The 16311-nt window shown below is 37.1% G+C and overlaps 1 protein-coding gene across 12 annotated transcripts in view; it reads right to left on the bottom strand.

Moving 5' to 3' along the window:
• Cfap54 (cilia and flagella associated protein 54) overlaps positions 1–16311 on the bottom strand; it is a 267711-nt gene that overhangs the window by 162463 nt on the left and 88937 nt on the right. For 11 of the 12 annotated variants that reach the window (XR_781214.3, XR_781213.1, XM_033763843.1 and 8 more), the window contains 5 exons: positions 10047–10175; positions 7412–7529; positions 5631–5720; positions 4713–4839; positions 134–245 (listed from right to left, as the gene is read on the bottom strand). Coding sequence is in view for 10 of the 12 variants with exons in the window: in XM_033763843.1 (XP_033619734.1) it covers positions 134–245; positions 4713–4839; positions 5631–5720; positions 7412–7529; positions 10047–10175 (576 nt within the window). In the remaining 2 variants the exon portion in view is untranslated. The remainder of the gene's footprint in view (positions 1–133; positions 246–4712; positions 4840–5630; positions 5721–7411; positions 7530–10046; positions 10176–16311) is intronic. The other variant, XM_010629155.2, reaches the window with a different exon arrangement.

Raw genomic sequence — 16311 nt, 5'->3', positions numbered from 1 at the left:
TGATAGTTATAAAATTATGTTTGTTGATACTTTTTATATTGTAATAAATTAAAATATAGTTAATCATATCTAAATACTTGATCTTTTAAATTCACTTTATTAATTTAAAATTCAAAATTCATAGGAAACTCACTGTTACAAATTCTACTGCTGTAGCTTTGAACTTCAAATGAGTGCTGGTCTTTCCACTAATAGCACCATCCTTAATTTTCAATTTTCTTATTCCAAGTAAGGACTCATTCCTCCTTTAAAAAAAAAAAAAAAAAGATAAAGTCGACCACAATAATTTGCAAAAATTCACAAAACTATCCCAAATTAATAAATCTTTAATGAATGTTGTCAATGAACTTATTCAAGAAAGATAGCCAAGATGCTTGTGTCCCATGCATAAATTAGACAGTGGTCTCTCTTCGACAAGGAACTGCTGGCCTCTCGAAAGATCAAAGAGCAATTGTAGCAATGTATCTACAGGGTATAGGAAAAGGACAGGTGAAGGCATAATGTAGGTGCAACAGAATTCCACTGAGAACAAAGTAATATGGACACTTCCCTCTACAGATGAGATAAAATCAACATCGGAGTGACCCTTCACAAACTTTCTTCCTTCCAACAAATTTCAATCTTTTTGGTTCCCTACTGTGCAAACTCCCAGGCACTACTGCTTTCTGGATACCAGCAGAAACCAAGCATTTCAGATGCCTGTTAAGCTTCCTCCCTTCCCTCAGTCATCTGCAAGAGTTTTAAAACCTTATTTTCTTAATTCTAAACTCCAGTGAATTCTCCCTTTCGAAATACTGTAGTCTCTCACTGTCCTATTGATACTCCTGTGGAATTTTCCTGGTTTGTGTATATTTTGTGGAAGTGAAGAAGCGCAAAAGTGTGTGGTTAAGGAAATGACTGGGTGAGTCTGGATGGCTACCTCCAGGGGTGGGAGTACGCTGTGATTTACAGTAGGCTTGGGCCCGGGGCAGTCGGCCTCATCATTTCAACTTTTATGAAGACGATTGTGGATCCTGAAGTTGGCAAGGCCTGCGGCCCGGTTGCAGCAATTCCAAGGCACTCTCCAGTTAGCTGACATTCATTTCGGCAAATGTCTTAGGTGGCAAAGCTAGAAAGCTTGGCCCGAGAACTGCTGGGGATTTAGGTACTCACCCTTTGCAACTTGCACCCTGTGACTGGTTCCCTGTGCTTCTCCAACCTACATTCTCTCTCTTCCACATGAGCCAGTGCCTGACAGTCGTTATGTTATTCCAGAAAGAAATGGGAAGGCGAGGGCATTTAAATTGCAGTACCCGGCTGCCATCGTTATCAACAGCCTCAGCATTTTCCTCCATGAGCTCCAGAACCTTCATCCACGGAGTAAGTCAAATTCGTCCTTACTGTTTATGGTGTGTCTTGATACATAGTATTTTAAATTTTTTATGTAGTGAGCATTAGTGACCCTTTACTTCATGGCTTTTACATCGCTTTAGTTACTTATATAAATGCCTTTTTCTGCAACTGAGTCCCCATGTCTCTCTGCCTGTTATTTCACAAGCACAACCCCATTACATTTTATCTGACAGTACAAATCCCTCTTTTGGGGTTCTTAATATTTCTCAAATAATTTTCTTCATTCTAACCCATTCTAGAATCTGACTGGAATTTAAACTAATGGGGTAATTTAAAAAGAACAGAAATCTTTATTCCTTCTGTCTGCCCATCAAGTACGGGGCTGTATCTTCATTTATTCAAGTCTCTTTTTCCTCAGAGTATACAATTTCACCTTCTTCGTATCAGTCTGATTCTCTTCATAACTCCTGATACTTAATCATGTATTCCACAGAAATGGCATCATCTTTCCATTATATTTTCTAGCTGGTATGGAAAAGCTACTGATCTTTCATCTAACCATCCTACAAACTTCCATTATTAAAGGTTTTTTTAGGTAAATATCTTTAAATTTCAAATGATTTTTTTGCAAATATCCCCATTTTCAGAATACTTCAGTGTGGAATTGATTTACCAAATATTTTTGAAAATCTGTGATGTGATAATCCTGAAAGATCTAATTCTCACTCCTGTTATTTTTTGGGTGGGGAGGATACTGGGAATGGAGCTTAGAACCTTGCGCTTGCCAGGTAGGCACACCACCACTGAGTTAAATCCCTGGCCCTTCTGTTACTTTTTTTAATGCATCAGCAAAACCTTCAGAGCAGGTTTATGTGACAGAAGGAATAACAGGTTTCCTGGTTATAGCACTTATTTGAATTCTAATTTTCCAGGAATGATTGCTGAATATCACCATGCCTGACTTTTTAGCATTTCCTAAAGCCTCCTTCAACTATCAGTAATAATTACGTTTTCAGATTTGCTGCTATATTTGCATTGAGAATAAAATCTACATTTTTCACAGCTGCACTTCTATGCTAGTATTTTATTTTAAACTTTCGTATCGACATACTGCTGAGCAAGACCAATTCATTATTTTCTACATTTTTATTCATTTTTATATGGCTCTCTTATCAGAGCCACTGTACTTATTTTACTAGGAAATTTCATATCCACGTTTTAAAATAGTTTTATATTGTAAAAATTTCATTCCTTTAAAAATATGAATTACCCTGAAAGTTTTTGAGCTATTCAAATTTTTACTGCTTCACTTCATGACAAATTTTTCACTTTCACTTTCACCGAGATTTTTAACATAAAATTTTACGTACAATTACTTGAAATTTGTTCAGCTACTTCCAAATTTGTGATTACTTTCTCATTGAATTATTTTTTTCTCATTTTCTTATTATGCTCCCAGAAATTTATCTATTTTATCATATTCTTAAAGAACCAGTTCTACTAGTTATTGATTAGGCTGTCTTTAATTTATAATTAATTTCAACTTTTATTTTTTTATTTTCTCTTATTGCTTTCTTAGATTTTTTTCTCTAACTTCTTGACCTTGACAAAAGTTAATCTAGCTTTATATTTCTTTTTTTGCAACAGAAACTTTTAAAGCTGAGAATTTATCTCTAATTGCTTCTTTGGGTAATTTGATATGCATGATTTCTCATCATTTACTTCAGGGGTGCTTTAAATAATATTTAGTCTTCACTGGCTAACCATATGCAATTAATTTAAATTTCATACATCTTCTATGTCCTTTCTATTTTCACATTTTAAATGACAATTTTAACTTTATCAATATTATGATGTCTTTTTCAAATTAACCTTTTAGCAATTATTTTCATATTTATTACTTTGATTTTTTGTTAAGTAGAACATGAAAGTTCATGAAATATCTCCTCTGTGACTTATAAATATTATTATTAAAAATATCTACTTTGGCTATGAAAAAGTGGCATCAAAAATAACTGAGGAAGAAGGTTATTCTGTAAATATTACCAGGACAACTGATGAACTAGGGAAAAAAATAAAGTTTAATTTATGTCCCAGTACAAAAAAAATCAATCCTGTGTATTAAAACATTAGGTGTAAATTATAAAATCATAAAATGGAAAAAGACACACATTTTTCTGGTACAATATGAAAACCATGTTTATGTACAAAAATATGTTTGCCACATGAACAGAAACAGAAAATAGATGTCAGCACCAAAGTAGAAATCACAGCGCTGCATGAGCACATTTCCCATATTCCTGATTGGGTGAAGAGAATCCCAAAGCATCTGCACAGCCTTGGCAACTAAAATTAGCACCTTTGTTCTGATCTCAGTTATCCTGCTCGTCTCTAACCTCTGGTCTTATATTATACTACACTCAATGTTTCTAAGCCACCAAACCCGTTTGCCCTTTCCAAATATCTATTATTATTAGTTTGGACTTCTACAGCCAGTTCTCCAAATTTCCCTGCACACTGAAACTTTTCTGATCTTCTTTAGTGACAAGAATATTACTTAAAACTTCCAAACATTTAAATTTGGCTTTATTTTTGAATTGAATGAAACTCTAATTCTGACCAATCCTCTGATTGCTGTGGCCTGCTTCATTTAATAAAAGCAATTTCCTCCTATATCTTTTGAAAATATGAAGCCCATCTATTCAAAGCTTTTGCTCTAATAAATAAAGTATCTATTTTAGGAGTTTTAGGAATTTCTGTGAGTTTTTAAAGGAATGCTTCTCTTTTGCTGACTTATGAAAAACAGATCTTATGTTGCTGAAGTTTACTTTTATTAAAGCAGGATGGGTAGATTTATGTCCAGTCGTGAAGGAAAAGCCCACTTCTCAGTTGTCAGAAGATAAGATGGATTCATTTGGCATCTCTCATAACTGGCATGATTTCTTAGCATCTTCTTTGGGAGCAAATTCTTTGACTTATAGAACAAGAAGGGCCGCTTTAAGCCTTTTTATGTCTAAATGAGGCACTTCTCGTTTACATAGAAGAACGAGAACTCCTAGGAACAGTTGTACTCATTATGCCAGAGGAATGGGAAGCACAGACAAAAGACCCCAGCTGGACTTCAAACCTGTGTGAGACAGAGTGACCCTGCAGAGAGATGCTCTTACCCCTCAACCTAACCATAAAAGACCTCATCCACTTCCTCCTGGAGGTCTCATCATGCTCTGGTCTCACTTCTTAGTGCTGCTGTATAGGTGTTTTTACCTGTAATTACTTGTTCACCCACAGAGACATAATTTTTCAGTTTCCCAAGCCTTAAGGCGACAGTGTTGCTCACTGTTTTAAAGTTGCTAATGAGTACAAAACCAACATGCACGGACCTTTTCATGAAGTCACAGACAGGTGTTGTTATCTCCAACATGAGGTGAAATTTTTCTTCATTTATGCATTTAAGCATAATGTGTGTAAAGAATTCCAGGAATCTGGGTCTTTGCTTAAACTTCATTACTGCAAAAACAGAGAAGTTCGTACACAGTTACCACCAATACTCTTAGTTACTGGAGTTGCTGAAAGATTCACCGTGCCAACAGCCACTGTGATCCAACAGGCAAGTCCATGCAGCTACCTCTTAGATTTCTCACTTTTAAAAAATACAAGAGTAAATGTGCTGTGAGCTAGGGCTGTTTTCTAAGATCAACTAATCCTTTACAGTCTACCTTTCATTTATTTTCCAAAATTTGCACTGTTGAGGGACATGTGATTAAAGCTGCTGCTAACAGATGACAACTGGGGGAGATACTGACAATTGCCCAGTCAGCCTAAGTTGTACTATGAAATACTTCGAATCAAGGAATGAGGTTACCTCTTCATAAGTGAAATTATTACTGATGCATTTTTTTTCAGTTCCTTTATTTTGGCAAGCTTCCTAATAAAACTGCTCACTATGAAAATAAACCAAGGGAAGGGCCAGGGATTTAGCTCAGTGGTGCCACGCCTGCCCGGCAGGCACAAAATCCTGAGTTTGATCCCCGGTAGGAGAATAAAAAAATTTTTAAAAAGAAAGAAAGAAAGAAAAGAAAAGAAATTACCACGTAGGGTCTGTCTTTGTGGACTTTAAGGCAGGTGCCTATTTAGGCTTCTTTCACTACTTGGAAATGAAGACCCTACGTTATTCTGAATGGTATTCTGCCCGTGACAGCTGAAATCTTTAGACAACGGAAACAAACCACAGAATCAGTGGTCAGTGGTAAGTCACTTGGAAGTCACTTGAACAGCGTATGCACAGCGAAGCCACCCACCTTCTTTCACAGCACCTTTCACTGACCAGTTCAAAACCACAGAGTAGAGAAAGATAGGGTCCTCGGTTCCTGAGAGTTCAGGTACTGCATCTAAGGTTTTAAAAATTAATATGTTTTAGGACTGTTTAATATAAACAACCAAAACCAAAAATTCTTTGGAGGGGATGACAAAGCAGAAGATGTTCCAGTATTCATTCTACATCACATGCCTTAAAATATCCACTATAACGTTATGTTTTGGAGAGAGACAGAATCCAGTAACTGCAACTATTTCCTTCCTTAGTTTTTTCCTAAATGGTAAGGGGTCTACGACCCAAACCTATCAATTATATTAACTTCATTTTGATGAAATAATCTGTCAAAGGCAGTAAAGTACAGCACAGCCACTAGAGCCAGACTGGCTGGGTTCAAATTACAATTTTGGTTCAAATTACAATCAGTAACCCTGATACTTTTTAGTTCTGAATCCTTGGAAAGTTATTGTCTCTACACATCAGTTTAAAATGGGGGTAAAAACAGTACCTTCTTTATATGGTTTTTATATGTAGGGTTACATGATTTTTCATGTGTATAAAATTCTTAAAATAGTGCCTGCCATAAAGAAAACACTCTTTTGAATTCTTACTTTTATTATTGTTATTGAATTGACTGTTTAGTAATATTACATTGTGCTTCTTGGTAAGATGTTTTTATTGATATTTTGAAAATGAATAACTCATATTTCCCAGACATTTAACATTTTAAGGAATTATTATTTTATATGTCATGAGAAAATTACAGCTCTTCCAGAACTAGGTTGACTAATTATGAGAATAATAAACCACTGGCGTTGGTTCATAAATTCAGCTTGAAATGGGCATGGAACATATTGAAAGCAAGGAGAGCCAAGTCGGGCAATTCTGAAACAGTATGACACCAAAATATAACTGAGGCACACATAGAAATGAAGTGGGACCATGGAATTATCCAAATATGGTCCGTTTCCAAAAGACCATGGGGCCACATGTGGAGCCTGGAGAAATCTGTGTACTCCCTCGTTCTAGATTTTTTTAATGTGCTTTTTAAAAATATGGCTATACTAATCATCATCAGAAACTGAGTCAATTTTCCAGGCAGCTTTCCAAACTGCACACTCCAAAGTAATAATCATTGCATTAACTCCTTAGTCTGTTACGAAATTACTAGAGTACAATGACCTAAAATTAAACCAAAATTAAACCTTTCACTCTAGTTCCTACTCCAGTAAGAACTGCTTCCAGCCACGTCCACATTAACACAGCCCACCCTACTCCATTACTTTCCAGTTGTGTGTTTGCTTTTAGAGCAGAAATGCTTAATTTCAGCCACCACCCCCTCCCACCTCACCCCCAGTGTCTTTGGTAAGCTTGGCCTCTTGTTTGGTTGTCACAACTGGGGGGATGGAAAGAGGCCAGGGATGCTGCCCACCATCCTACAATGTCCAAGTCCCCATGCAAAGAACCATGAGGCTTAACATTCAGTAGTGTCAAGGTTGAGAAAACCTTTAGAGTCAGAATAGGTGGGCTCAGGTCCACACCGGCTATATAATCTTAAGTAAATCACTTAACCTTTATGAGCCACATCCATAAAAAGAAGTCAGATCCCTTTTTAACTAGCTATCGTCAAGCTGAATAACATAATGCAAAAGCTCTGTGTAAACCTCAAAGGGTTTAGCAAAATATCAATCTCATCTTAATCTATTTTAAATTTTTTCTCATTTTAAGAAACACATGCTGAATAGAAGTATACAGGAAAAAAATTACATTGTTTTGTCAGCTTGAGTAGATGTGTCTCCAACAAGGCCAGTTGTTCATTTATTTTTTCCGGCGACAATATCTGCTGTGGCTTCTTAGTTTTTAAAGGTTTCTTAGAAGAAGAGGACTAGAAACATTGGTTAAATGTCAGACTGTACTTTAACATGCTATGAAAACTAATTTTCAAATGACTTTATGATTTTATGCTTTCATATCTGATAGACAAAACTATGATCTACATGGCTAAACAATATCAGTTTACTATCAATAATAACAAATACGGAGTTCCAACTAAAAACCAGATGCAGTGCCAAGCACTTCATGGAGAGTGACCAAAATGCTCCTTTCTCTTGCCCGTCTTTCCAAGACCTCCACCCTGTAACCAGCCCCCTCCAACAAGGGCAAAAATCTTCAACAGGAAATCCCCAGCCCATCCTCAGGAACAGATCCCTTTATTCTTTTTTTTTTTCCCCCAGAAGGAATTTCTTTACAGCCACACTAGTCATCTTTGCTACGTTGCCTTTCTTAAAAATATTAGAGCATCAGTAGTGAGCGGGGTAAGAACTGTCTGTCTGTGCTCAGCCAGCCCTCCACCAGTTTTACTCTCTCTGAGCCTCAGAACCGCCCTGTCCCTGGCTCCACTGGGGCAATGGGGCAGCCTTTGGGGCTTACAAGGACGTTGGGTGGATTTAAGGACCCCAAGCTCCTAGAAACTGTCAGTCAAGCTCACAACTTTCTGCTATGCCAGGACATCTGCAGAAGGAGAGGACAGCCCTGAATCCCACAGTGATGTGAAGAGAGAGTCCTGAGTCAATGCCTGGATGATGTCCTGGACTCTGAAACACTTACTGAAAAAAAGTACAAACTGCCTCCAATTCAATCAAAACACCTTTCAGAGAAAACGAACCCCCCAACACCAAAAAAAAAAAGTAGCTTCTTAAAAAGTCATCCAGTGATGTAGTGGTGATTTGTGAAGCTGCGTTTTGTTTTGTTGGACAAACAAATACTTGGAATGCAGGTAACATAAGCAATGCTTATTTTCTTTCTATCTCAATACCTACTAGAGAGAGAAATGGGGCTAATCTAACAAATAATGCTGGGAGAGAGCATCTCTACCCACATCCAAGACACTAAAAGGGCTTCACATAATTCCTAGTGTGCTACCAAAACTCAATAAATAAACATTTCAAAACCTGATCTAAAAGTACATTTAACTCACATACTTTTTTTAAAATTTTATTGGTACATTTTAGGTACACAGTACAGTTACCTTCATTACTGGGATCTTGTACCTTTACATGCCAGGTCTTGGTTCTCATTTTCCCCTTGTCCCCACCCTCCCATTCCCTATCTTTCTCACTGTCCCTACACCTTTGTTAACTCACATACTTTAAAGGTATAAGATCTCATAAGACTAATGCTTAGAAAGTACATATTAAAAATTAGCTTCAAAAATTGGATAAAGATGTGGTTTTCTATAAAATGGAATACTACTCAGCCTTAAAGAATGAGAAAGTAGATTCATTCATAGTTAAATGGGTACATTTTGAGGATATATTTCTCTTTTTTTTCAGCCTTAATTGAGTTTACTGGTACATTTTAGGGATACAGTACAGTTACATTCATTGTTGGGATCTTGTACCTCTATTGAGGATATATTTCTAAGTGAAATAAATAAGGCACACATACGTAAACACCGAATAGTATCTCTGGTGTGAAAAACTAAAATAGTACTCAAGATCCTAATGGGACAATTAGCAAATAGGAAGAAAAGGACCAAAGGTGTAGGGACAGTGAGAAGGATAGGGAAGGGGGAATAAGGGAAAAGGAAAACAATATGAGAAAATGTAAAAATGGAATTAAAGTGTTTGAAGTGGGGAGGAGAGGGGAGGATGGAGGGAGGGTGGGGACAAGGGGAAAAAATGAGAACCAAGACCTGGCATGTAAAGGTACAAGATCCCAGTAATGAATGTAACTGTACTATCTACCTACAATGTACCAATAAATTAAATTTTAAAAAATAAAATAAAGGTGAAGGCTTAGGGGAAAAAAATTAGCAGTCTCATAAAAGAAGAGAATGTAAATATCACAATGAGTCTCAGAAATCTGCTTGGGACACAAGATGGGGGTGACAAAAAAGAATTAAGATATGGTATAGACATGTCCAACTCGCCACAATGAATCATTATGTGCTGCAAACATGTACTAATAGGAAAAAATAAAATTTATACTTTATGAAAAAGCTGTCATGTATTTACTACATTCAGAACAACAAAATCTTAGATTCAAGAGAGACTAGAAGGCGTTGAGTGCACTAACTGGGTACAGGACACTCTCTGCCATCACCTGACCTGACCGGTGGCCAGTACAGGATGTGCTGTTCACTTTCTTGGCCACACCCGTGAAACTTAAAAGAAAAAAAACAAAAAAACTTTTAAAAAAGCTCTTCATCATATATATAAGTTTTCTTTCACCACAACTCTAAAAATGTTTAAACCTCCAAAATCTCTCTTAACCATGTTACTTTTCTTCCACATAAATATAACAAATTAAAAACTGATCAATTTTCTGATATGCTTATGAATACTAAGTGACCCCTAAAAGACCCAACTATGTATAAAAATGAGAAACAAAAAGCAATCACCTCCTCTAGCGTGTCCTCTTGTTCACTTTTACCAAATAATGATTTGCATGCGGGTGTGATGTCCAACATCTTTTTTCCGTAATTTATAATCGCTACTGCTAGGTCATATTCCTTCCATGAGCGTAGAATCTAATCAAAAGTAAGTATTAATTATCTCTGTTGGACACTCTTGACAATTTTTAAGTGCAATGCAGCACCTTTCGTAAATTCAAAAGTTTCATAAGTCTTTGAGGTCTAAGAAGCCCTCTGTTTTTGTAATGGAAACAACTTTTACCTCCGGATCATATTTCTCTCAAATTAAAACGTATAATTCCACTATTGTAATACAGGATAAATGACAGGACCTCATCTCAGTGAATTCCCCACAACTCTGGGCCATCCTCTGTATGATTTTTGGTATAGTAAGTTAGCTATTTAAGAACATATTTCCACTCAAAATACGCTTTTTGAAACAAAGCCACTTGTAAAACCACGTAACTACCACCACTTCATTTCGAGTTGCTTTCAGTGGGAAATGGCACAGTGCCTGACCTGGTGATGTGTTGGGGGCATTTAGAGCAGTCAGTGGTCAACAAGACCTTCTGTCAGAGGGCTGGGCTACTCATAAGCTGCCTGGGCAGGTTCTCCAGGAAGCATTCACTGTAATCATAAAGGCAAGGGCCCAATCTGCTGCTTTCACTCCCTAAAGCCGACTGCTATTCTTTCATCTTCTCTAGGCTGGCCCTTACCTAGCTCTCTATAGTAATCTCCCACCAGCAATCTCTTTTTACTTCAATCTTTCAAAATATTGAACAAAGCAGATTTCAGGACTTCATGGCTTCCCATGGCTGAGCCATTTCCCAGAATCCCTGTCCCCATCTGATTTACACAGCTTCAAGTTGTCATTAGAACCTTAGTTCTAGCATCAACTCCGAGAAAGCTTTCCCGGCCAGCAATCTGAGGTGATGGGCCAAAGAAAGGGACATATTTACTGTCTACCATTTGCTAAAGATTCCTTTATTCTTGCATATATTTAGTCTCTCGCAAGCTCCAGGCCCGTCAGGCCAACTATACAGTGGTTGCCTCACTGGGAGAAATCCTGAAGAGCTCAAAATTCAAGCTGTCCTCCAATCATCTTCTTCCACTTTACCAAAAGAACTTCTCTCATCCAGGGTCAACAAAGAATTTTTCATTTACCCAGATGCCAGGCAAGGACCTTCCTTTACACCTTAAACTGCTGAGACTCCCAACTTCCTATTCTCTTTCACAAATAATTCCTGAATCCTTTCCATTCTCTCTACCTTCCATTTTTCCCCACAACTGTTCAGTTTATCATTTCTTAGCCTCTAACTCATCCTGTGCATCAGGTCTCAGCCGCCTCTGGTTACCAGCCATTGTGTAACCAACATAATTTCTTTTTCCTAACATGCAAACCTCATTATGTCTCCCTAATATGATATCCTTCAGTGGATACTCTCCAACCTCAGAGAACAGCCCTTCATTACCTGGTACTGTTCACTGATTCAGCTTTAAAGGTAACTCAAATACTTAACCATATCCACTCAGACTAAAGATACATTTGATTCTTCTCAAACTGTAAAATTGTTTGATAATTTCTCATCGTTTAATTTATGCCTTTAAACTTTGTTTATTGTGCTTGTTATGAAAATGTTTTAACCATCACGGAATCCAATTATCTATATTTTTCTGTGCATTTTATGCTTTGCTAAGGAAGATGTCCCCTAATTACAAGGCCATACAAATATCTTTGAATTCAACTGCACTTGATTTTATTTGGGGCATGAGGCAGGGCTATGGCTTTGTTCACTTTCAGATAGTCAGTTATAGCAACTGACTCAGTTATACCAGTTATTTTATTGAATAAACTATTAAAATAGAATATTATTTTCTCAATGAATCACAATGCTACTTTTGCCACATATTAATTTCCATTTTAGACTTGAGCTACTGCTGTACTCCCTAATCTGTTCCACAGAACTATCTGCCTACTATTCTAACATTGATGCTGTTTTTTATTAAAGTGGTCTTATAGTAAATGTTCATACCCATTCAAAAAGATAACTTGAACCAATACATGACATGGGGGAAAAAAGAGTTTAAAAGAAGATCCTAATCTTGTCAGCAAAATGATAAAACTGTAAAAGGAACCAATGAATTAAGCAGGATGAAATAAAATGGCAGTTTGCTTTACTTTAACAAGATAGAAGTTGTTTACACTGGAAAGATATTTTTTAATTGGACATCAGCCTAGGTGCATATTACACAATAATGATCAACAGATACTGGATTTTGCCTTCGTGGAACTTGCAATATAGTAAAGATAACAAAAATATAATTGATCAGCTCCCTGCGTGAGCTGTCCAGGACGGAAGTGGCTATGTATATGCAGAGAAGTATGTCTCAGGAGCCCTTCTGAAGCACTGGGAAACACCTGCTCTCATCAAAAGTTGTCATTTTCTCGTGTGTGTGTGTGTGTGTGTGTGTGTGTGTGTGTGTGTAAATAAAGATCATGATCAGACTTCTGTGAAAAAAAAAAGAAATTTTAAATTATTTTAATCAGTTCCAAAGAACTATCAGAATTGTGATTAGAACTGCATTGGGTTTAGATGTTATTTTAGGAAAGGCTTCAATGGCATTTTAGGAGGGTTATATGTCTATGACAGTAAATCTTCTTGGTCAGAGACTAGGTATGTTCAGATTTTGTTTTGCATCCTTGGGTAAGATTTCACAATTCTGTCATTTAGCTCTTTGACACTTTAGGTTTTAAATATTGTATATTATAGGTGGTATATTTAATCCACTCCCATTTCTAATTGACTATTGCCAGTATTTTTTAAAAATTACTTTATAAGTGTCTCATGTACAATTACTTTATATATTCTCTTTATAATTATAATAATTTTTACTAGATTCTTGTGAGGTTGAGAGACCTCCACAATTACTAATAAATTATACCTTTTCTAACATTATAAATATATTTCATATCTTATCTAATACCAAAGAATCTCTGAAAATACTGAATCTGTTATGAGTCAGCATCTTTCTTTGCCTGATTTTTAAAGAAATTGCTTCAGAAATTTGCCATTTAGTATGATATTTGCAGTAAAATTTGGGTAAATGTCTTCATCATTATTCAACGGCTTCCTTTCATCCCTAACTTATTAGAAATTTTATTAGGAAAGGTTGGTAAGTATTATCAAATGCCTTTGTGGCATTTTTCATATAATCTTGTTATTCTTGTCCTTTAAATTACTGTTATAAAAAAAATCAAATTTTGTTTTAATTCAGACTTGATTTTTTCTCTCTCTTTGTAGCACTTGGAATCAAGTCAGGTCCAGACTTGCTCTTTAATACTCAAGACTGAGCACACTCCCAGGCTGGAAAGTGATCAGCTGCCACCAAGGAGAAGGGAACAGTGACCTGATAGCTTTGAACAACACAATCTATGCCTCTGTGTCCTCATTTCAGGCCCTGAGCTCTCCTTCTTCTAATATAGAAAATGCCATTTTTCCTACTTTTTTTTTTTTTTGGCATCTGCCCATTTCTCTATCTATTTATTTTCAACCATTGTTTATCTTTTTTGTGTGTGTATTTCTTGAAATAATCTATATTAAATCCTGACTTTTTAACCCATCTGGAGTCTCTGTTAATTTTATTGCTTCCATCTTAAATACTATGTTTTTTCTGTTTTTTATTTTTGCACAATTGTTCTCTCACTCTTTCCTGTTCCTATTTCCTCTCCCTTCTTCTTCACTATACATTTTTTCTCCCTGTCAGTTTATAAATTCTACTGTAACATTCTGCTTATGATGATATATTCCTGAGTTATCTTAGATATTTTTTCAGAGAAAATAATAATTTTACACTACACTATATTTGTGCTTGCATGCACGCACACACACACGCACACACGCACACACACACACACACAGCCATGCTCCGAGAATCTACCTGCTTACGTCTCCCCCCACCCTAAGCAGGCTGATAGTTTTAGTTCTAGGTTACTAATAAGTTTTTCTTTCAAGGATGATTCTTCTCTTTCAAGAATCCCTACTTAGCATTTATATTACAAAGTTCTAGCCATGTCACTATTATCTATTTAATTTCAGTAATGCATATATTGCAAGATTCATTGTTCCCATTATTCCTCTTCTTTTTGTCTCTCCCTACCTTGGGATTTCTTTTCTGAATCAACTGTCATTTGATAGAGTATTTCCTCAAGTGTTTTCCTCAGATAAGTACATGGGCAGAATACTTTGCTGATGTCTGTGCTTCTAAATCTGTTTATTTTGCCCTTACAAATGAATAACTTTCCTGGCAATTTTTGAGTCTCAGTATTTTCCCTCAGGACTCTCAATGCTTTAACTTGTAGTGTTGCTGATAAAAAGTTTGAAGCAAAGCTTGAACATTTGTCATTATCCTTTGACTTCAAGAATTTTGCCATCTCTCCACAGGTGTCTTCTTCCACTAATCCTGCTTGGGACTCAAAGAGCCTGTTACTTCTCCATTTTGTTTCTTTTTCTGCCTCCAGACTCACTTTTATGTCCTGCCTTGTGGCTCTGCCTTTTACATTTATTTGGCATCTCTAGGTAAACTGTGCTCTGATCTGTAAGGTATTTCTTGAGCTTCAAGATTTGATTCAAGAAATACCATAACCACAATGTGCAGCTATTTAATTTTCTTCTATGAAAAATCAAATTTGTTGAGTTACAGAGGGATTTTTTTCCTTTGTTGGTTTTTGGATCACCTGTGCATGTCCATAAAAGTCCTCTGCCTTTTCTTTATCACCAGGCCAACACAGCCCATGAAAATAACAGCTTGCTCTCTCCCCCTTGGGGTACTGAGTCTCCATGCTAATGGCTTATATTACCTTAGCATCTGCCCAGACCACAGTGGTTGGTCATTGAGATGTCTTCAACAGTGACAAATGGAAGGCCAAAGAAGGAGTACTACTTTCTGCTCTTGATGTCACACCAGGAACAGCCAGAAAATAATGGCTTCTTCCCTGAGGTAGAGGGTAGAAGCCCATCGGCTGCCACACCCACACAGAGGCAAGTTTGTGTCCCAGCTGAAGCGATGGGCCCTCCAGCTCACCTACACCGAATTCTTCCAGCCCTTTCCACAAATCAGAAGGCCCTGTGGGAACCACATAGAGCAGGCACGGAGATATGGACGGCTTTACTCTGAGGAGATTCACTGGATTCTGTTACTAACCTCTGAGGAACCATACCATGTGGTTTTGAGCCAAATAATGAGGATACATAAGCCCACATCTCTGCCTCTGATCTCAATCTTTCTGGTTTCCAAGGTAAATGAGTTCCCCTGAGATGCCTTTGTCCCAGATAGCCTGGCCTAACACACCCCTCCAGGCTTGCCAATGGGCCTACTCAAACTATTTTAACACCCTGAAGTCCAAATTCCCAAAGAAAAGCCCAGGATGTGTACTTAAACCATCAACTACTCAGAATCCTCCTTCTCTACCTTAAAACAAAGTCTTCCCATAAGCATCTGAGCTACAACAACATTTCTCCACTAATTCTTTCTTAACTAAGAGCTCAAACAAACTGTACTTAACTGCTCTGTTTGCACACATATTTGTAAAATAAGCAGAAGCACACATGTGGGACTCTGTTCAGTTTACAAACAGTGCTAGGTACACCTGAGGATGTTCAGACCTCTTACAATCACTCTCAACAGGTTGGAAATCTACTGCTCCGCATGGACGGTGGACCCCATCAAGACCAGCCTTGCTCAGTCACAGGCTAAGATACATTGTGAGTCTCCATACACATCCGCTCCCGTGATTCCTCACGTCTTCCATTTATAAAGGTGGGCCTCTCCCATCTGATTAGTTCCACTCTTCTTCCCATCTAAATTAGGCCCAGCACAGAAACCTCTCTCCTTTAACTGCTTCTGTTTATAACACTTAGAGCTGCATGGAATTATGTGCACATATGTTTTCTGTCTCTCCCACTAAACCATTAACTCTGTGAGACAGTATTGGTTTGTTGTTTTTCTTTTGCTTTTTTTTCATGAACTGCAATGCATGTGAGTTTATAAATCTTACTTAGAGTATATCTAAGTCTCAGATTTTAGGCGAGGCCTTCTCCAACTGTCCAGTCCTTAGTGATCTTTCTGCATCCATGTTTGTGTCACCACCAACCATTCACTATCTAAGCAAGAAGGCATGATCTATGATTCATTCTTCGATTCTTATAACTAATATGAGGTTCTCTCTAATTTTTTAGGCACACAGCAAATGCCC

Source organism: Fukomys damarensis, unplaced genomic scaffold (genome assembly GCF_012274545.1).
Source record: "Fukomys damarensis isolate Sample0158 unplaced genomic scaffold, DMR_v1.0_HiC HiC_scaffold_15, whole genome shotgun sequence".
Lineage (NCBI taxonomy): Eukaryota > Metazoa > Chordata > Mammalia > Rodentia > Bathyergidae > Fukomys > Fukomys damarensis.
The sequence above is the reverse complement of the archived record's forward strand: the minus strand, read 5'-3'. Positions and strand labels throughout refer to the sequence as shown.